Source organism: Cnephaeus nilssonii (genome assembly GCF_951640355.1).
Source record: "Cnephaeus nilssonii genome assembly, chromosome: 1".
In the NCBI taxonomy this organism is placed as follows: Eukaryota; Metazoa; Chordata; class Mammalia; order Chiroptera; family Vespertilionidae; genus Cnephaeus; species Cnephaeus nilssonii.
Window position 1 is genome coordinate 70,994,075 of NC_137072.1, and position 22,601 is coordinate 71,016,675.

Here is a 22,601-nt window from a genome sequence, read left to right on the forward strand (position 1 = left end):
CGGCCGAGAGGGCGGCGCTGCTTCCTCTGGACGTAGTTTTCCCTCCCGGGAGAAAGGGTCCTTGGAGTGGGAAGGGGAGGGAGAGGAGATGGCGGCCTTGGTGCGAGAAGATGGCGCTCGAGGCCCAGAGCGAGGACGGCGGGGCTGCGAACATTATGACAGAGGATGTCTCCTGAAGGTGACGGCGTAATTGAGCTCTTCCTCCGCGAGCTGCCGCCGGGCCGGGCTGGGGGCGGAGTGGGCCAGGCGGTTAGGTTCGGGCTTAAGTTGGAGGCTAAGCAGCTCGTGAGGCTACCCCTCTTCACCTCCAGCTGGGTTCCTGCTGCGGAGAACATTCTCGTGGAGGTGCCCACAGGCCGCACACCTCCTCCCGTTTTGTACTTTGCAAGCCACGTCGTCCTTGTTTGGGAGGAGCCTGGGCTTGCACATCGATCCCTGCATCAGTGGGTTTATCTATCTGATTTGCTGTTGTTGCTGGAAGTAGACGGAGGCAGTCTCGGGCCTGTGCTGGCTTTTCCCCAGGATCCCTTTCAAGTGTGATGAAATAATGGCAGAGGGATAGCAAGTAGAGAATCTGATATGATTTCAGCTCCTGTAGTCGATAACGTTTTACAGCTTCATTTTGTGCCCAGACCTGCCAGAGGGAACATGTATGTGTGAACTAGGAAGACAGTCTTGTAATTGCCACTAAGTAGGAAGTGATGGCTAGGACAGTGCCTACTATGCATCTATTGTTACTTGTGCTGTTCACTTTTAGAAAAATATCTAGTCAGTTTATAATTTAAAAAAATTGGCACCCATCCGATTCAAGTTTCCTGAGTTTGAAGATTTTGCTTAGAAAGCTTGAGATTTGAGTCCCACAACCCTACACCTAGTTCTTAGCTTTGCTCCTTAATAATTTGAGCAAACTACCCTTTAAGTGCCTCATATATAAAACACAGTTAATAATAGAAGTTCCTATTTCATAAGAACTATGAGGCCTGTGAAGACCATCTAAAGCCTTTTTTTGCAGGCCATGGTTTGGTGAATATTCCTCTACTGCAATTGATGAGCTCTTTCAAAGTTGGTCATTCACCAAGTGTGGTGTAAGGAATTGAATGTATGATTCCATCTCCACTGAGTTGTTCTGTTACTCTTTCAAGCTTGAGATCTAAAACTGAATTCAACATTTTGGCCCTCCCTCTAACCCCCAAGAAACTATGCAGACATTGTATCTGCGTTTCATAACTCTAAGCTACTGGGCCTTGAGTTATCGAATGCTTTTTTGTCCTTCCCCTCTGTCTTCCTTAAATACCAGGGGCCAAGTGGAAAGTTTTTAGGAGGCAGTAATCAACTAAATCAAATGCGGCTGTTTGAGTAAGAGAAGAACTAAAAATTTATCAAGGAGGAGGTAGCTGGTATTCTGAGACGTTTCTGTGGCGATATTGGGAGAAAACTTTATTGGGAGTGTATTCAAGAGAGAATGGGAGTAGTGGAACTGGTAACAGTCTTTATAGACAACTCTTGGAGTGTGTTGTAAAAGAACAAAAACATAATAAGGCTGTGGTTGCTGGGAGATGTGGGGTCATGGGATTGTTTTTCCCTTTAAGATGGGAGTTATTGCTGCTGCATGCTTGTATATTCTTGGAAATGACCCAGTAAAGTGAGAACGTTTTATAATAGGAGGGAGAGGCAAAACTGTAGGAGCACTGTCCTTGAGCAAAGAGAACATGGAACCCAGTGCGTAAGTGAGCCTTTAATAGTAACATGGACTGTAGATTCTGTAACAGAAAGGAAGATAGAATATAAGGTACATTTGCAAGTAGGTTGATAGAATTTGTGGGAGGATGTTCTCGATTATTTCTATTGTTTTCATAGTGAAATAAGCAAGGTCATTCACCAGCAGATTGTAAGTAGGTAGGAAGAGGTGTCCAAGGTTTAAAGAGAGAGAGGAGATGTGAAATAATCTCGGTTCTAGGTCCTACACTCGGGAAGAATAAGGAAATTGACTGGGAAAACGTGGTAGCTCTAAGAACCCACTTCTTTTCAGTGGTTATGACTTTAAATTGAGACCAGTCAGGGTTGAGGTGCTTTTCCTTTATCTGTATTCAGCTGTTCCTATGTAAGTTAAGTAGGAGAGAGTTGGATTTAACCAGTTGAGATTCTGGATAAGTGAGTATGTAGAGGAAGAGAGAAGGAACCCAGGGTGTGGACAGAAGAATTGGAGTGTGTTGGAAAGAGAGGTAGTGTTTAGAGAATTCCATACTTGAAATTAAGTTACAAACACGCCTCAGTTCTAGAGCAGTGGTTCTCTATGTGGAATGAATGGACTCCTCAAGGTCAAAACTACTTTCCTTCAATGTCTAATACTAAGACATTGTCTTTTTCAGTGTGTGCAAAACTAATGATGAATACTGCTGGCGCCTTAGCACAAATCAAGGCAGTGGCACTGAACTGTGCTACACCTATATATTAAAAACAAAACAAAACAAAAAACAGGTTTACTTAAGAATGCCATTGATAAAACTAAAGCAGTAAAATTATTAATTGTATAAAATCTCAGCCCTTGATTGTACTTTTCACATGTTTGATGTTTTCATCAACTGCTTTCTGCACAGACTGAAATTAGGTGGTTTTGTGAGGAAAAGCTCTTGTGCAATTGTATTATGAACTGAGCTACTTACATTTTTTATTGAACAGCATATTTTTACTTGAAGTATGGTTATTCAGGCTTGGGTATTTGGTGAACATTTTCTTAAAAAGGAGAGAAGTGTGACTGTCATTACCCGGAAAACAACCAACAGTGATAAAATTTGAGCTTTCACGTACCAAGTAGAATTTTGGAAAACGTGTCTTAGTCACTGTGAGCTTGAGTGCTTCCCAGTACCTAAAAAAATTTTTGATGAGATGGGTAGTGATATTAACAAATGTGATTTTTTGATATTGCATAATTCAGTGAACTGATACTTTCCAAATAATCTGTGCCTGAGTAAAAGATACTTTCAAAGTTCAAGATAGGTCAGTGGGTTTTACTGTAACAGGGAGAATAGTTTACTGATATGATTTCAGAGTCCATATTGCAACGAACCAAGAGTTGTTGAGTTTTGGTATAGTATCAGAGAAGAATATCCAAATTCTCTGATCACTAAGAGTTAGGACAAGAATAGTGTTGGAGAGAGAGGCAGCCATTTGAGTGTTAAAATCTTTAAGGAATAAACTATATCATGGTGAGTCATAGCATAGGAAGTGGTCAGAAATGAGTGGGGAGCTAAAAGGTTACATTGTAATGAAAAGTATTGGGTTAGTTTGCTAGTCTGGAAACTTCTTAATGTACTAGTTGGGGTAAGGCTAAATAAATTGCTATAACAAAAAGACTCAACAGTAAGGTGAGTTAAAGAATAATGAGTTTATTTCTTTTTACCTAACAATTCCAAGGTGAGCGATCCTGTTTGTTGATGAAGCTCTGTTCTACATGATCACTCCAGGGACAGTTTTTTCAGTTGTATTATTTTGCCATGTTTCAGGGCATATAGTCATCAGCTGGGTTGCTGCCATGTACAGGTTTCATCTTATGAAAAGGGAGCATGAAGGAGGGAGGGGTCATGCCCAGTTTCTTAATTAATATTCAGGCATGGGAGTGGCACTGATGTTTTCTGCTTATATTCTCTTGGTAAGAACGTAGTCATTTGGCCACAACTAACAGCAAGGAAGTCTAGGAACTAGTACAGCTGGGGGGAAGGAGAGAACAGATTTTGGTGGACAGTCTTTGTCACTCTTGAAAACAAGGACTATTTGTTATGTTTATTATATCCTCTAAAATATGAGGCATATAGTTAACAATTGACAAACACAAGTGAACTAAAATATCTTTATAATATTCAATGTTTAGCGATTGAAATAGGTAAATGAATTTATCTGGAAATGTCAAAAAGTTGTTGCTGGCTTGCCATTTAGGGTGTTGGAGGGTTAATTTTCTAGTCTAGAGATTTGCATCCTTCATGATTATTTTGTCTTTAAGGACAAGGTTGTGCTCAACTTGATACAAACGTATAGATGTTGAAAAGAATAGTTAAAATATGCTAAAAAACAGTGAGATACTATGTTTAGGGTCAGCTTACCCACCTGATTTGTAGGTTGTATTCTTTGACCTTGTTCCAGGAAGAGGAGGAAGAAAATTTCTTTTTGCATTGCAAACTTGTCTTCTCTTGCTTATTATAACTCTTTTTCTCCCCTGGGCATTAGGCACCTTGCTGTGACAAGTTGTATACTTGCCGGTTGTGTCATGATAACAAGGAAGATCATCAGCTAGATCGCTTTAAAGTAAAGGAAGTACAGTGCATAAATTGTGAAAAAATTCAAAATGTAAGATTTTATCACATTTTTATTTTCTTTATTTTAAAAAATTTTTTACTAAGGTGGTTTTAAAATTTTAATCAAGAGTATTGCCAAGTAAGACAGCTCTAAAAGTAAGCAATATCTTTGCTTTAAGTGTTTAAAATCTTATAAAAATAAAACTGCATATACTTTAACGTAATTCTGGATATTCAAATAGTAATTCAAAATGTTTTGGTAAATTTATCCCAATTTTTACTTACATGTGCCTTTTTTTAGGCCCAACAGACTTGTGAAGAGTGTAGCACATTGTTTGGAGAATATTATTGCAGTATATGCCATCTGTTTGACAAAGACAAGAAGCAGTATCATTGTGAAAACTGTGGAATTTGTAGGTACTGTATGTAAAATACTCTTTTCTAATTACTTCTAGTGTATCTGGACAATAATAGTTTTTTTTTAAAATTTAATAAATCTTTATTGTTCAGATTATTACAATTGTTTCTCCTTTTTCCCCCCATAGCTCCCCTCCACCCAGTTCCCACTCCCTCTGCCCTTACCTCCCCCCCCCACTGTCCTCATCCATAGGTGTACGATTTTTGTCCCGTCTCTTCCTGTACCCTCCACACCCCTTTCCCCCTGAGAATTATCAATCCCCTGTTATTCTATGCGCCTGATTCTATTATATTCACCAGTTTATTCTGTTCATCAGATTTTTAATTCACTTGATTTTTAGATTCACTTGTTGATAGATATGTATTTGTTGTTCATAATTTTTATCTTTACTTTTTCTTCTTCCTCTTCTTAAAGAATATCTTTAAGCATTTCATATAATACTGGTTTGGTGGTGATGAACTCCTTTAGCTTTTTCTTATCTGTGAAGCTCTTTATCTGACCTTCAATTCTGAATGATAACTTTGCTGGGTAGAGTAATCTTGGTTGTAGGTTCTTGCTATTCATCACTTTGAATATTTCTTGCCACTCCCTTCTGGCCTGAATAGTTTTTGTTGAGAAATCAGCTGACAATCGTATGGGTGCTCCCTTGTAGGTAATTAACTGTTTTTCTCTTGCTGCTTTCAAGATTCTCTCTTTGTCTTTTGCCCTTGGCATTTTAATTATGATGTGTCTTGGTGTGGTCCTCTTTGAATTCCTCTTGTTTGGGGTTCTCTGAGCTTCCTGAACTTGTAAGTCTATTTCTTTTACCAGGTGGGGGAAGTTTTCTGTCATTATTTCTTCAAATAGGTTTTCAGGATCCTGCTCTCTCTCTTCTTCTGGCACCCCATAATTCTGATGTTGGTACACTTGAAGTTGTCCCAAAGGCTCCTTACACTATCTTCAAATTTTATTTCAGTCAGTGTATGTTTAATTTCTAGTTGGTCCTTTTTCATATCCTCGAGGTCTTGCTAAATTTATCGGCCTTTTCTAGGAAATTCTTGAAAAACCTTATAACCGTGGTTTTGAACTCTATATCCAGTCCTTTGTTTTCCTCCATTTCTTTTGTTTGTGATCTGTTTCCTTGTCTCCTCATTTTCACTGCTTCCCTGGATTGGTAGGGTGGCTTTGTGTGCTAGGTGTCCTATATGGTCCAATGGGTCGGCCTCCCAGTTACCTGAAGTGGACACTCTTGGTGCACCCCTTTGTGGACTGTGTGTACAGTCTTGTTGTAGTTAAGTCTTGATTGTTGTTGGTGTCACTGGGAGGAATTGCCCTCCAGGCCAATGGGCTGTGAGGACCCGCTGTGTCTATAATGGAAGAATTGCTGTGCTGGAGACATGCTTATGGGGCAGGACTTGTTTCAGTGGGGCTTTGGTGCTCACTGAGTATGCCTCTTCATTGTGTCCCTAATGAGAGTAGTTGAAATCTGGTGTCATCTCACACAGACCACTAGATACACTAGCTTCTGGATCTCCAATGGGGTGCAGGTCAGCTACTGTCTGAGGCCACCCAGCAGGAGCTACAGCTAGAACTACAGTTTTCTCCTCTTTGCTTGGGGTTTGGAGGTTTTGGAGCTGTCAGACCGGAGCTGCAGTTTGTTTGGTTAAGCTGCGATAGAGCAGGCCATATATATGCAAAAGCCGCTGCTTGGAGCTTGGGTGGGTTTGTAGATTGTGGGGGGCGGAGTCTCGGCGTCACTAGGTTAGGGCGTGGCAAACAGTGATGGCTGCCAGTCAGCCGTCTCTGCGTTTCCAAGTCCCCGCGCCCCATCGCAGTAAACAATGATTGCTGGGCGCACCTCTGCAAGAAAGTCACCCTCACTTTCTGACCCGATGGGCGACAGTCCAGCTTCTCCCTGTAGGAGTTTGGGTCCCCAGTGTCTCCCCAGAAACTGGATTTCCCGAGTAATTGGGAGCTTGTCTTCCTTCGGGTTGAAAAACAGCACATCTAATCGCCTGCCACCAGCCTGATTCGAGCGCCTCCGTACCTCAGCTTTTCAGCGCTTGTGCAAGTTGCAATGCTCTTTTTCTCTTTCCTTCTAGTTGTAGAACTTCCACTTAGCCAGCTTTCCCATGGTTCTGGGTGATAGACGTTTTGTCTTTTAGTTGTAGTTTTGAAATTGTTGTGCGAGGTAGCAGTTAGGTGTTTATGTATGCCGCCATCTTGGTTTCTCTGGACAATAATAATTTTTAAAGATCAACTTTATTGGAATATAATTTACCTCTAATAAAACACATTCACTTTTTTTTTTAAAACACATTCATTGTAAGTGTCCAGTAAGTTTTCATAAATAGTCATATCTATGCTACTACAAACACAATCAAGATAAAAAAAAGCATTCCATTCTAAAAATTTTCTTCTTGCTTTTTTTTGGTAATAATCATTTAATTAGCCCACCAACTATTGTGTGGCTATTTAACATTTTAACTTTGGGATATAAAATATGCTTGTATAATGCAGTGTTTTGTAGGTATCTGAGGTAGAAAATTAGGGTGGATTTTTTTTTTTTTTAATTTGTTTTTAAAAAGATTATGCAATTTTTTTATAAAATCAGAAAATATGGAAAAGTAGAAAAGAAAAAACCACCTACAGTCCAACCACCCACTGACAAGCTACATGTTGGTATATAGGAATTAAAAAAAAATTCTGAAGTATTAGAATTATACAAAAGCAAATATGTAGTGTATATATGTCTTGAAGTATAGTAATAAACAAAAAAGCCACTCAGTTTAAGAAATAGAATGTTGATGCTCCTAGTTCTATGTCAATCTTTTCTCTTTGTTCCTATTGGAGATGACTGTGTTGAATACTTTAAATCACTTTCTTTATTTTATAGTTTGTTTTTAAGGATAGATAGCAAACATACTAAAAGATACAGAAATTATAAACAGCCAGAGAGAAACAGGGGAATATAACATCTGCTTCATGCCCCAGAGTGCACCCTTAACCCTGCCAGCTGTCTCAAAAGACATGCTTTTGGTTGTGGGGGTGGGGATGGATCAACTCAAAGCCATCAATTCCCATAAGAAAAACAAGCTAACGTGCAAGCCCCGTCAGTTAACTAAGATGGAAAGCTTCATCTTTCTTAAGGACAGCATGTTACAGTATTAGGGAATACAGTATACTTTATGGAATGTACCTTGTTCCTAAATGGATGGACTTAAAACCTATCCTATCTAATAAAAGAGTAACATGCAAATTGACCGTCACTCCAACACAAGATGGCTGCCCCCATGTGGAGACAAGATGGCCGCCACAAGATGGCCAGCAGGGGAGGGCAGTTGGGAGGGACCAGGCCTGCAAGGGAGGGCAGTTGGGGGCAATCAAGCCTGCAGGGGAGGGCAGTTAGGGGTGACCAGGCCTTCAGGGGAGGGCAGTTAGGGCCAAACAGGCTGGCAGGGGAGCAGTTAGGCATCAATCAGGCTGGCAGGGAAGTGGTTAGGGGGTTATCAGGCTGGCAGGTAGAAGCGGTTAGGGGCAATCAGGAAGGCAGGAAGGCAAACAGTTGGGAGCCAGCAGTCCTGGATTGTGAGAGGGATGTCCGAATGCCCGTTTAGGCCCAATCCCGGTAGGATCGGGCCTAAACGGGCAGTCGGACATCCCTCAAGGGGTCCCAGATTGGAGAGGGTGCAGGCTGGGCTAAGGGACACCCCCCCTCGTGCACGAATTTCGTGCACTGGGCCTCTAGTGTTCTAATAATAACTAACAGTGAATGGAAAAAAAAAGAAATTATAAAAGCCTAAAGTGATCATCTCGATAAATCTAGTACCCATTTGACACCATACATAGTTATTAGAATACTAGAGGCCTGGTGCACGAAATTCGTGCACAGTGGGGGGGGATCCCCTCAGCCCAACCTGCACTCTCTCTAACGTGGGACCCCTTGGGGGATGTCTGACTGCAGGTTTAGGCCCAATCCCGTTTTGGTTTGGACCTCTTTTGGTTCATCTTGTTTGGTACTATCTGTGCTTCCTGGACTTGTATGTCTATTTCTTTCACCAAGTTAGGGAAGTTTTATGTCATTTTTTCAAATAGGTTTTGAATTTCTTCTTGTCTCTCTTCTCCTTCTGGCATCCCCATGATGCCAATATTGGTATGCTTGAAGTTGTCACAGAAGGCTCCTTACACTATCTTCATTTTTTTGGATTCTTTTTTATTTTTGCTGTTCTGATTGGGTGTTTTTTGATTCTTTCTATATCACTGATTTGATTCTTGGCTTCATCTGCTCTACTGTTGATTCCCGGTAAATTATCCTTCATTTCAGTTAGTATATCCTTCATTTCTAACTGCTTCTTTTTGTGGTTTCCATGCCTTTTTTTTTTTTAATGCTGTTGAACTTTTTCTCTCGTTCAACTACTCTTCCTGTAAGTTCATTGTGCATCCTTATAACCAGTGTTTTGAACTCTGCATCTAGTAGATTGCTTACCTTCATTTTGTTCTTATGTGGAGTTTTGTTCTGCTCTTTCTTTTGGGACATGTTTTCTTGTCTTCTCATTTTGGCAGCCTCTCTGTATTTGTTTCTATGTATTAGGTACAGTTGCTTTGTCTCCCAAGCTTGGTAGAGTGGCCTAATGTAGTAGGTGTCCTGTAGGGTTCATTGGCACAGGCTCTCCAGTCACCCAAGCTAGGCACTCCAGTTGTGTGCCTCCCCACACCCCCATGTGGGCTGTGTATACCCTCCTATTGTAGTTGAGCCTCTATTGCTATTGGCACATCAATAGGAGGGATTTACCTCCAGGCCAATATGTGTTGTAAGGACTGGCTGTGACTACTGACAGCCATGGAGGATCAACTGTGCAGAGGCCTGCCCCACAGAGCAGGGCCTGCCCCACTGAGTCTGCCCTTTGAGCTTGTCATTGTATAGGTGTTTGGGTTGTATTTTAATGTAGTCTGAAGCTATCCACCATGTGCACTGGCTCTGGGGCCTCCAAGGAGGTTGAGGCCAAGGTCAACTGCCATTGGCCACCTAGCTTGAACTACAAAGTGATCTGCAGCTGCTGCTAGTTCTTTGGGGCCATTTAGTGAGAGGTACGGGCACACTGAGGCCAGTTGCTGCTTGTTTGAAGGTTTTTAGGAAATCCTGAACCCTGACTTTACCTATTGAAAAGGCACTGGAAACAGCGTGGGTATGCCTGTAAGTTTGGTAGGTTGGAGTCTCAGGGAATCACCAGAGCAGGCAAATGGTGATAGTTAAGTTGATGGAGACTCAGATATGGCAGATATGCTGGCTCTGTGAGGAAAGGGCTCAGAAAACGAACAATGGCCTCTGCCAGCACTTCTCTGGCAAAAAGCGGCGCCTCCCTCCCCCAGCTCTCACCCTGATGCCAAACATTCATTTCCTCCTTGTATATTCCTGGTGCCTTTTGAGCTGCTATCCCAGTGCTGGAACTCAGAAAGAGTGAGTCAGAGTAAGTTCATGTGCAGGCCCTTTAAGAGGAGCTGCCTGGGACTCCAGCAGCCCTTCTTCTCACTCAGCCTCAATTCATGGTGGCTTTTATAGCCAGAAATTACAGAGACGTCTCTTCCCAGCACAGGAGGCTGGGCTGGGAAACCTTGGCGGGGAGAGGAGGGGCTGGGATCCCTCACTCCTCATGGGAGACCTCCATACCTGATATATTTCTTCTGATTTTTTTTCTGCCACACATGGCTGGGGGACCAGCCTGTTATGCATCTCTGCCCCTCCTTCCAGTCTTGATGCAGCTGCTTCTTTAAATCCCTAATTGTAGGATTTCTATTCAGCTAGATTTCAGGTGATCTGAATGATGGTTGTTCTGTAGTTTAGTTGTAATTTTGATATGGTTGTGGGAGGATACAAGTACTGTGTTTACCTATGCCACCATCTTGACTAGAAGGATCCCTCTTCTTCTTTATCTTTGGAATTATTTTCTTTCTGCTTGAAAGCAGATGGGAGAGGCAGGTGCGACCTTCGTTGTCAGTAGTTTCTCTGATGTGAAAAGGGGTAGCAGTTACCTAAACTGATCTAACCTCTTTGCATTTTACATAGTTAAACAGCTAAAAGGAGTAAAATAGGAAACCAAACCTTGTTGAATGTACAGTGCCTGCTTGCTTCTCCTGTTCAGTTGTTTCTTTTGAAGGCAGTGGATTTTTCTGTTGCATTTCTATCTTCTTCAGTTTCAACTTAACGAATTTCTCAATGTCAGCCATATTGGGTTGGTCTTGTTCCTGATATTAAGGGAAATGCTTTCAGTTTTTGCCCATTGAGTATAATTTTTGCTATAAGTTCGTCATATATGGCCTTTATTATGTTGAGATATGCTCCCTCTATTCCCACTTTTCTGAGAGTTTTTATCATATACAGGTGCTGGATATTATTGAATGCTTTTTTTTAACGTCTGTTGATATGATCATGTGATTTTTTTTAAATCCTTCATTTTGTTTATGTGATATACACAATTATTGATTTGCAAATATTATACCAGCCTTAGGTCTCCAGAATAAATCCCACTTGGTCCTGGTGTATGATCTTTTTAATGTATCGCTGGTTCCAATTTGCTAATATTTTATTAAGGATTTTAGCATCTATGTTCATCAGGGATATTGGCCTATAATCTTTCTTTGTAATGTCTTTATGTAGTTTTGGAATTAGGATAATGCTGGTCTAGTAAAAAGAGATTGGGCATCTTCCCTCCTCTTGAATTTTTTGGTATAATATGAGGAGGATAGGGGTTAGTTCTTTGAATGTTTGGTAAATCTTGCTGGTGAAGCATCTGGTCCAGGACTTTTGTTTACTGGAGGGTTTTTCGTTGTTTGTTTTAAAATGTTTTTATTGATTTTAGAAAGAGAGGAAGGGAGAGGGAGAAAGGGGTAGAAACATCAATGAGAGAGAAACATCAACATTGACCAGCTGCCTTCTGCACCTCCCTCCCCCCCTTCTCCCCCACTGGGGATTGAGCTGCAACTGGGCATGCGCCCTGACCATGAATCGAACCAATGGTCTCTTGGTGCATGGGTTAATGCTCAATCACTGAGCCACACTGGCTTGGCTGCTAGAAATTTTTTGATTACTGCTTTAATTTCATTAGTTGTTATTGGCCTATTCATGTTTTCTGATTCTTCCTGATTCAGTTTTAGAAGGTTGCATTTTTCTAGGAATATGTCCATTTCATCCAGGTTGACCAGCTTGTTGGCATATAGTTGGCATATAGTATTTTCTTACAATCCTTTGCCTCTTTCATTTTTAATTTTATTTATTTGGGTCCTCTCTGTTTCTTTTTCTTTTTTAAATTTTCTTACTGATTTCAGAGAGGGAGAGATAGAAACATTAATGATGAGAGAGAATCATTGACCAGCTGCCTCCTGCATGCCTCCACTTGGGATTGAACCTGTAACCCAGGCATGTGACCTGACTGTAATCTCTTGGTTCATAGGTTGAAGCTGAAGCACTGAGCCACGCTGGCTGGGCTCTTTGTTTCTTGATGAGTATGGCTAAAGGTTCATCAAACTTGTTTATCTTTTCAAAGAATCAGCTCTTGGTTTCATTGATCTTTTGTGTGTGTGTGTTTTTTTTGTCTCTTAAGTCATTTATTTCTGCTCTAATCTTTATTATTTCCTTTCTTTTACTTACTCTTGGCTTTTCTTTGTTCTTTTTCTAGTTATTTTAGTTGTAGGGTTAGATTATTCACTTGAGATTTTTCTTGTTTCTTGAAGTAGGCCTGTAATGCTACGAATTTCCCTCTCAGGACTGCTTTTGCTGTGTCCCGTAGATTTTTGTTTTTTTGTGTGTTAATTTTCATTTGTTTCCGCTAATTTCTGGTTTCTTCCTTGATCTCATTGGTAACCCATTCACTATTTAATAACATACTAGCCTCCATGTGTTTGAATATATTTGAGGTTTTTAAATTGTAGTTGATTTTTTAGTTTCATGACGTGATTCTAGAAGATGCTTGATATGATTTCAGTCTTCTTGAATTTGTTAAGACTAATTTTGTGTCTTAACATGTGGTCTCTCTTTGAGAATGTTCCATGTGTGCTTGATAAGAATGTATATTCTGCTTTGGTATAAAATGTTCAGTAAATATCAATTAAATTCCTCAGATCTAGTGTGTCATTTAAGGTTGTTATTTCTTTGTTGATTTTTTTGTCTGAAAGATTTATCCAGTGATGTCAGTTGGGTGTTAAATTCTACTACTTTGACTGTAGATCAAGCATGTCAAACTCAAAGGCTAGCACGGGCCAAATAAACAAGGTTTAAGTTTATGTGGGTCGCAAAAAACCAAAAGCTTCAATTTTCATAGAAATGTAGGTTTATTTCGATAGAGACATGCTGAATACAAAGGGCTGAAATAAATGAGTAATTGTTAACATAAAATAATAGAACATTTTAATAAAAATTAATATTTTTTTTGAACATTAACTTACCAGACACTGAATAACTGCACAGATTAATTAGTGTAACACAAATAAACCTATTTTTCTTGTTCTCCGAAAGCGAAATATTTCCTGTTGTGCATGCCAAACAAGTCAGTACAAGACTAATGACGTGGCAATAAGCTGCTAAAATATTCGCTGCTAGTATTAGTGGAGAGAAACGGTGCACCTGCGCGTAAGGTGCATAAGGGAAATGAATGCAACACAATTATAGTAATCAGTCGTTAGTGAATGTTGTAGTTTGTTATTAATAATTATGTATAACAGGATATTTTAAAAATTACGAACTTTTTATTGAAACTTTTTTTACATATTGTTATATTGGCTGGGCTGCAAAAATATTTGTTGTGGGCTGTGAGTTTGACATGCTTGCTGTATATCTCAGTCCACCAAAAGTATTTTTTAAATGTATTTAGGTGCTCCTATAGTCAGTGCATATATGTTTACAAGGGTTATATCCTCTTGTTGGGTTGATTAGTATTATGTAGTGTCCTTGTTTGTGTCTTGTATGGCCTTTGTTTTGAAGTCTATTTTTCAGATATAAGAATTGCTACCCCACCTTTTTTTTTTGTTTTTTGCTCCCATTTGCATGGAATAGTTTTTTTCATCCCTTCACTTGTTCGTAGGTGGGTCTGTGTGGGTCATGTTTTCTTATCCAATCATCTACCCTGTGTCTTGATTCCAGGGTTTGGATATAATTTGAATAGGTTCTAGCTTATAATTACTTCTGGTTCTTGCACTTGCATCATCAAAATTTAATACTGACTCCAGAGCTCAAGTACATGACAAATAGATTCTGGTTTATCATTACGTCTGTCTATGCATTGCCAAATTCAATGCTTTTAATAACCTTCAGGAGTTCATAATGTTGTTTAAAGGTGGCTGTCTTCTTAGCTCCAGTATAGCAAAACATTTTTTTATTTTTAGATTATAAACACCTATTAAGATGATCAATCCTATGAATTTTTGCAGTTTTTATACCATCTATTTCCTTCCCGATGCCCCCCCCCCCCCTTTTTTTTTGTTGTTAATCCTCACCTGAGGATATTTTTTCCATTAAATTTTAGAGAGAGTAGAAGGAAGGGGGGAGAGAGGGAGAGAAAAAGAGAGGTGTGAGAGGGACACATCAATTGGTTGCTTCCTTCACACATTGGGGCACAGGATCGAACCTGCAACCCAGGTATGTGCCCTTGACCGTGAATTGCACCCACAGTCGTTTGTTGCACTGGCCTATGCTCTAACCACTGAGAAACATCAGCCAGGGCCTTCCCAATGCCTTAAACACACACTTTTCTTTATTTGTTCACTTACGAGCCTTATCAATTAAATTTTGGTATACAAACATCATAAAAGATGGAAGAATACTGATACACATTCTGTTAGCGAAATGGGATAGTCCAGGTTCTTTTCAGAAAATATTGTGAAGTCCTTTCTATTGAATAACTAGATGAGGGTACTATATTTTTTGTCCTTAGAAATATACTGTTCATTCATTTTCTTGAGTGAAACCATTCATCTGCAGTGGTTCTCAACCTTTTTAATGCCACGACCCTTTAATACAGTTCCTCATGTTGTGGTGACACCCAACCATAAGATTATTTTTGTTGCTACTTCATAACTGTAATTTTGCTACTGTTAATGAATTAATGAATCATAATTCATTAACAGTAGCAAAATTGAGAGTAGCGGTTTAGAACCGATAGCAGTGTCGCCTAAGACCATCGGAAAACACAGATATTTACATTACGATTCATAACAGTAGCAAAAGTACAGTTATGAAGTAGCAACGAAAATAATTTTATGGTTGGGGGTCACCACAACATGAGGAACTGTATTAAAGGGTCGCGGCATTAAAAAGGTTGAGAACCACTGATCTAGAGTATCATCATCTGAAAACCGTAATCTGATTTCTTACATATATGATCACCATCATCATTAGTCTAAACAGTGGTTTTCAACCAGGGATGATTCCCCCCCCCCCACGCCCCCTCCCCAGGCATATTTAGCAATGTCTGGGGACATTTTTGGTTGTTAAAGCTGGGTTGGGAGGGAAAGTAGTCTGCTGGGTATAGGCCAGAGATACTGCTAAACATCCTACAGTGCACAAAATAGTTCTCCACCAAAAATAATGATCTGGCTCCAAATGTCAATATGCCTCGGTGGAGAAACCCTAGTCTAGACTGCTGCTATCTGATTCTGTGTTATGATGAACAAATTATCACTGTAGTAAAAACAAATCTAATCTTTTGCCTTTTCCTTTTTCTTTCAGGATTGGTCCAAAGGAAGATTTTTTCCACTGTTTGAAATGTAACTTATGCCTAGCTATGAATCTCCAAGGAAAGCACAAGGTATCAGTATGCATACTTTTAAAAGTATTAATGGTTTTCTTAAAACTTAATGTTTGGAAGTGTGGGAATTTTCAGTGTTACTAAGTACAACTATGTTGCTTTTTATTTTTAAGCAGTGTCAAAGAGTAGGTGTTCTTAATGTGCTTGAGAATATCTGGTTTACTATTTCTTTTCTTTGTAGTATGTAAGAATACTTATATCAGTTATTAGTATGTTGTTGACAACTTCTGAATTGGTTTAAGGATTTTTATCATTGGTGTTAGTTTTAAGAAATTTTTAAAATATGAACTACAGGAGAAATATGGAGTAGTGTGACCTGTTAGCACACAGCATACCAAGAAAATTCAGGAAATAATCTTATATTTTCTTTAATAATTAGACAAATATTTTTAATCTTGATGTAGCAATTAGATCTTGATGTAATGATCCCAGGCCCTTAAAATTATTTTTCATTATTTAGAAAAAAAGTAATAAACTACCATTAATATTACTAATTCTATCTAATATAAGAATTTAGGGAATGGAGAAACTAGTGTGGGTTTTTAAAAATAGATATGAGATAATAACTGACCTAAAATAGTAAAATGATAAGAGAAGTTGAAGTGAATGATGAATACTAGTATGTGGGATATGCTGACAAGGCATAAGAGAGAAAGAATGGAGCTGAGTAAAGATGACCCTCAAGGTTTTTAGCCCTGGCTTATGGTACTTGTTTAATAGATTGTGAATTTGTTTGAAGTAAAAGGATTGAGTTTGGTTGTATAGACTTGAGTTTGATAGCAAGATATGCTATGTTGTCTTTTAAAAATGTACACATTTCTCTTAGGATATTTTTATTTTGTTTCTCAGTTTTCTTTTATTGTTTGTATTAGTAAATGGTCCTGCCATTTACTCGAGTGCTTTCTTTAAAAATCTGGTTATTATCCATGGTTTGGTGCTTTCCTTTACCTCCCCATATCTAATCGGACACTGTCTTGTCAAATTAAAAACTCATACCCTGGAGGTATCCTATTGGAGCTCAGATATTGTTCTGTCTCTTACAAGATGCAATTTCTGCCGGGGCTGACTGGCAGACCCTGAATGACAGATGAATGATTACTCTGACACATGTTTTTTGTGAAAGAGAGGCTAAGGGGCTAGTTGGCAGAAGGAGCCAAAAAAGCCCCAATTGCCTGCCTCCTTAGACTTTTATTGTCACAACAGCTTGAACTAAAATTAACTATTACATACTATCAGCAGGGTAAGCATTCTTGAGAAAGCATATGTGTCCTTTAAGAAGGATGTTTTAAAGTCTAAGCATAAAAATTCTAGCAAAACACCCAGGGGCTCAGACTTGTTTGGAAAAGTAAAGGCAGGATTTGCTGCCTTCGGCAAGGTCCCCCAGAGGCCTCTGACCTCTCAGAGAATCCTCCTTACAGATTTTTTAACCAAGTCCCATGCTTCCCCACAATTTCAGAAATTATTTAGCTTTTGTAGGCCTCAGGTACCACATCTTTAAAATGGGGTAATAATTATATGTGTTTCATTTAGAGTTGTGAGAATTAGACTAGTATAGGTAATGAACTTAGTGTGTGGCATGTGGTAAGATCTTGATAATATTAAATGTTATTATTATCAATATTATTAAGCAGTTTAACTTAGGAGTAAAACACATATAAAACAGAAAAGTTCCAAATGTTATTATCGTTGCAATTTTGGTAAGTCTTAGGACTCACTAAATTACCTTACTTACCTGTAAAATGAATAGAATTTGAATAATTAACCCTTTGCACTCGCTTGCTTTTTTCTCGAGCTGCTACCGATGCTAACCATGTCGAGTCACACTCGACATCTGAGTGCAAAAGGTTAAGATATATTAAGCAATTTCATTATTTCAGGTAATATTGCAAAGCCTGAAATAGTTGTGAGTTAAATTGTTCTCCCCTGATATAGGAAACATGTATTAACCTTTTGCACTCGGATGTCGAGGGTGACTCGACACGGTTAGCATTAGAATAAAGGAATCAAGAAAAAAGCAAGCGAGTGCAAAGGGTTAATGTTAATTATTATCTTTTTTTTAAATATGTCTTTACTGATTTCAGGGAGAGGAAGGGACAGGGAGAGAGAGAGAGAGAGAGGAAGGAAGGGGATAAGAGAGAATCATTGATCAGCTGTCTCCTGCACTACCACTACTGGGGATCGAGCCTGGAACTTGGGCATGTGCCCTGTCCAGGAATCAAACTGTGATCTCCTGTTTCATGGGTTGACCTTCAACCACTGAACCATACCAGCTGGACTGTTAATTATTATCAATAAATTGATTTTGTTTCTTTTATTTGTTAGTTTTTATTATTAATAATATTATTATATCTGTTATTTCCATCTAGTTAAGCTTTTGGTAATTTGAATTTCTCTTTTAAACAGTGTATTGAAAATGTTTCCCGGCAGAATTGTCCAATATGTTTGGAGGTAAGCTTACAATATTTTTTGCTTTGGAAATAATACCCTCTTGATTTTAAAATACTTGGTTGTTTATATTGTCTTCATGTAAGCAGTAACATTTATTTCTTTTCACAGGACATTCACACATCTCGTGTTGTTGCCCATGTCTTGCCATGTGGACATCTTTTACATAGGTAAAGTAATTTTGTTTTTTGTTTTTTTCCTCAAAAAATGTTTGGAAATAGTTTTTGTTTTACTAAAATAATATTTTGTTTTTCCCCCCAGAACATGTTATGAAGAAATGTTGAAAGAGTGAGTGTTTGGCATTTAAAATGTTATAATTGTAAGATGTCTGGGTTGTTTTCTTCTTTTTCATTGCTATTAGTATATTGGGCATGACATATTTGTCTTCAGATGGGTAGGGTAAGTGAGTAGTGTTAAGCTGGGAAAGCATCTTTGGGGGTATAGGACTATATCTTGGTCCCCATGCAGAATGCCTTATCTCATCCTACAAATGGAGACAGTTACTTCTGATTTCCTGGATACACTCACTGGGGAGCTCAGTTTCTGACAGAGGCAGTCATAGCTTTGTGAAAGTGCTAAGGCGTGTTGCTCAAATTCTGTTAAGTCGTTATGTTGTCCCAGTATAATGATCTGCAAAGAAAGCTGGTAGCAAGATTATCTAAAGCTGAGACTTTATTGTGGGGGAAGGATGTGAAATTGAGATAAGAATAATTAGGAAAGAGGAGACTGTGTAAAATGTATTTTATTTCTGCAAATTGATTAGCAGAAGTTTTAATTTATAATAGCCAGATAGAAGGAAACTTTTTCAGAATTTTTAGGAAATAATATCTGAGTAAGTTTTAAGGAATATAGTGTTTTCTTTACTTCAGAAATTGAGGTTGTTTAGCTAAAAAAGCAGCTTAGTTGGTTTTTAAAATATATTAAGTATATTCTATAAATACTAGGGACTAATTCCTGTCCATTTTAGAGAACTGAGAAGAAAGAAGTAGGTTTAAAAAATTCCATATGATTCAAGATTTAATTGAAAACTTTCATAGTATAAAAGTTCCCAGGTTTGTAATAGATTGTCTTGAAATACAGATTAATGCCCTTTGTTGGATGGTTTATGTATCAGTTAGCATGTATCTTCTATACTTGAGTTGATATGCTTCTAGTTTAATATTTGGAAAATAACCTTTCTATCTTTTCTAGAGGCTACAGATGTCCATTATGTATGCACTCTGCTTTAGATATGACGAGGTACTGGAGACAGCTGGATGATGAGGTAGCACAGACTCCTATGCCATCTGAATATCAGAATATGACTGTAGATGTGAGTAGAATCAGTGCTGAAAACTTTTCAAATTTTTGTTGATGTTCCTGTTTATTTTTGTCCTTTTGATCAGATCTTTTAAAAAAAAATACTGCTTTGGCATAGATGCCAATGGGATGATCTAATAGGAAGAACAGACAAAATAATCTTTAAATTTTAGTTACTTTGAACTAAAAAGACCAGGGGAAAAAGTTCTAAGAATATCTTTGTGCAGTTCTTTCCAACACTAGGTGGCAGGCAGAAACTTTATTCTGAACTATTTACACATTACTTGCCAGGATCAGTAATGTACCTGAGTAGAGGTGAATTACTGGTTTGATGTTTTACTTTCAATTATTTTAAATTGATTTCAAGCAAACATGTTTGCTGATTTTTGAAGATCACTTTTTTTTTTTTTTTTTAATGTTTAGTACCCTCTTTATTCTATCTTACTTAGACTTTTAAAATTTGGTCTTATTAGCCTGTAACCTAAAATATAAGAATATATTTCTGTGCCATTGCCTTATATAGAATGATCATCTTTTCTCCATTAATTGAGGTGTGGTGCTATCTATTCTCAGCATAGTATATTGAATTATAGATAAGAATTAGAATTCTAGATAGCTTTTAGGTGCTTTAATAATTTTTGGACATTTAAATTTTCTAAACATCATTAGTTTAGTTTAGGTACTTCTACACAAAAGGATCAGAACCACTTATGAAAGCCAAATAAAAATTATTTTTTGTTGTATTCACATGAGCATTTTATAATTCATGTGGATAATTGAATTGTTAGTAAGGTCAGTGATCACTTTTGGAATACTAAACTGATAATCACATGATGCTTTACTGTAGGCTGCAGTGTGCGATATTCCATGTGGATGATTTTTTAAAATAACAGCTTTAATAAGATGTAATTCACATACCATATAACTTATCCATTTAAAGTATACAATTCAGTGCTTTTTATTATATTCTTGGAGTTATATAGACATCATCACCATCCATTTTAGGATATTTTCATCACTCCAAAAAGAAACCCTGTACCCATTAGCAGTCATTCTCAGTTCATTAGCTCTAGGCAAACACTAATCTATTCTCTTCATTTAGATCATATTCATAAGAGAATTATTTTCCAAATTATAATTTTGAGTAAATTTGTAAGTCTTCTCCTTATTATGGTGTGTCTTTTTTAAAGCTAATGCTTTTCTCACATAGTACTGATCAATTTTCAGGGTAACACCTTTTTTATTTTTCAAGGTCTTAGTACTAGAAAAGATTAATTCCTAAATAGCATCTTACTGACATTTTAGGGATGAGCCAAAAGCTTCTCTTTGTTCAATTGTAGAACTACTTTTGAACTTTAATTCATTTCTGAGGCATAGAAGACTAGGAATTTAGTATATTAAACCTAAAGAAAAGGAACTGGAGAGTCTGTTGTCCAGGGAGACCTGGTGCTGAAGAAGTCCCTTATACATAAATGGTCAAGTTCCAAGTTTCCCCGATTAAAACTCTCCCCACTAGCACTTCCAAATACTTGTTTCCCCTAACTCCTTAAAATCCTCTGATTATAAGCCATCAAGGAGTTTGGGCTTTTGAGCAATAGCTTTCCCATTCTTCTGTGTAGTGTTAGCAGTAAAGTGATTCTAATTTCTCCACTGCCAAAACAAAAAAACCTAAAGAATAAGCAAAAATGTCATGGTAAGTATGTAAAAATTTGTTTTATTAACTAATATAATTTTCTAATTTTCTAAGTGTTAATGAAAATAATAAAATCATGTATGTTATTTTGAATTGTAAGTACAGATGGTTCTGGACTTGTGGTAGTTTGATTTATGGTTTTTCAACTTTATGGTGGTGCAAAAGCAATACAAATTCAGTAGAAACTGTCCAGGCTAAGCTATGAGGTCCAGTAGGTGTATTTTCAATTTACAGCATTAACTTATAATGGGTTTATCAGAATGTAACCCCATTATAAGTCGAGGAGTATCTGTATAGGTGTTGATCTAATAGTGCCTATGTTACTTTTCATGCTAGTACTATTTATACTACTCGGGAGCTATTTTAAAATAGACTTCTTGGCGCAAATCCTCATTTTCATTTTCTGAATTCAGAGTAGCCTCTTAGAGTTTTCAGTGAACAAAAAATAGGGCATTTCTACTTAAAGAAATGTTGAGACACATATATGTGTTTTTACATCTTTAGTATGATTTCTGAGGAAATGTTTTGAGCAATGTCACTTTATATCTCTAAGGTTTAATATGCTTAATTTGATTTCATCTCTTCATTTTTTAGATTCTCTGCAATGATTGCAATGGAAGATCTACAGTCCAGTTCCATATATTAGGCATGAAGTGTAATATTTGTGAATCCTACAATACTGCTCAGGCTGGAGGTTGTAGAATTTCACTAGATCAGCAGTGACCAGCATATACTGCACTGGAAAACTCAGCATTTTCTGATAGAAAAAGCTATCTTTAGTATCCTATTGTCATAATGTGTCAGAATCTATGCATTAGAGTTGATGTGTTTTGTACTAGTGTCACAGCATAAAGTCATTTACAAATACTTAAGGATTCAGGGTCTCTTTATAGAATTATATCTATATTTAATGAAAGTCACTACACCTGTGTTTTGATTGAAAATGCCTTTACTGTCAGTTGTTTGGAAGCCAATGATGTTTGCCACTGAACCTTACATCCATAGAAATATGTTATACTTTCATGGAACTTTGCTTTAAGTGGCACTCTGCATGCAGAATTCATTTCCAGTTTGACAGAACTGTAATTAATTCTAAGTATTCTTGACTTTTTAAGGGCTGTACTATAATAAGAATATGTTCTATCTTACTGTTAAAATCTAATTCCATATGCTTTAGAAATTTCTAAGACAGTCCTTTGGATCTTGTAAATGTGAATTTTGACATAATAACTGCTAATAAAATTATATTGAAACATTGTTTTATAGAAATTTTTCCCCCCAGACTATCTGTTTTTGGCTTAATTCGGGCAATATAATCTTATACTGTAAAAGAAATATTCTTTTGTTTTGAGGTATTCTTCCATAAGATTAGTTGGGAAAAATGTAAAAGAATAGAATTCTTCTAAGTCTTAAGAAAACCATCAACATTGACAATAATTTTGTTTTGGTTACCCAAAATAATTTCTTCAAAGAATAATTCATTCAGTAAGTATTTAGTGAGCAACTACTTTGTGCTGGGTATGGTTCTAGATGCTGCAGAGACAACAAAAAAGAATATAGACAAAAGTCCCTGCCCTTATGGTGGTACATTCTAGTGTTCCTCATACTTGATAGGCTTCTAATGTGTGTGTGCGCGTGCGTGCGTGCGTGCGTGTGTGTGTGTGTGTTTATGCATGTAGTGG

At 37.8% G+C, this 22,601-nt stretch overlaps 1 protein-coding gene across 4 annotated transcripts; it reads left to right on the plus strand.

The window, feature by feature from the left end:
- The first annotated feature begins 45 nt into the window (after positions 1-45).
- Positions 46-22,176, plus strand: RCHY1 (ring finger and CHY zinc finger domain containing 1). Of its 4 annotated transcripts, XM_079778593.1 has the most exons (9): positions 47-178; positions 4,222-4,341; positions 4,591-4,706; positions 15,404-15,482; positions 17,886-17,930; positions 18,039-18,097; positions 18,189-18,215; positions 19,119-19,239; positions 21,514-22,176. In XM_079778593.1, exons 1-9 carry the CDS (start codon positions 89-91, stop codon positions 21,640-21,642), a joined length of 786 nt encoding a protein of 261 aa, XP_079634719.1. In that variant the 5' UTR covers positions 47-88; the 3' UTR covers positions 21,643-22,176. The 4 variants fall into 4 exon arrangements, with proteins under 4 accessions (XP_079634721.1, XP_079634719.1, XP_079634720.1 ...); XM_079778594.1 differs by lacking the exon at positions 18,189-18,215; XM_079778595.1 differs by lacking the exons at positions 4,222-4,341; positions 4,591-4,706 and having other exon boundaries at positions 46-178.
- The last annotated feature ends 425 nt before the right edge of the window (positions 22,177-22,601 follow it).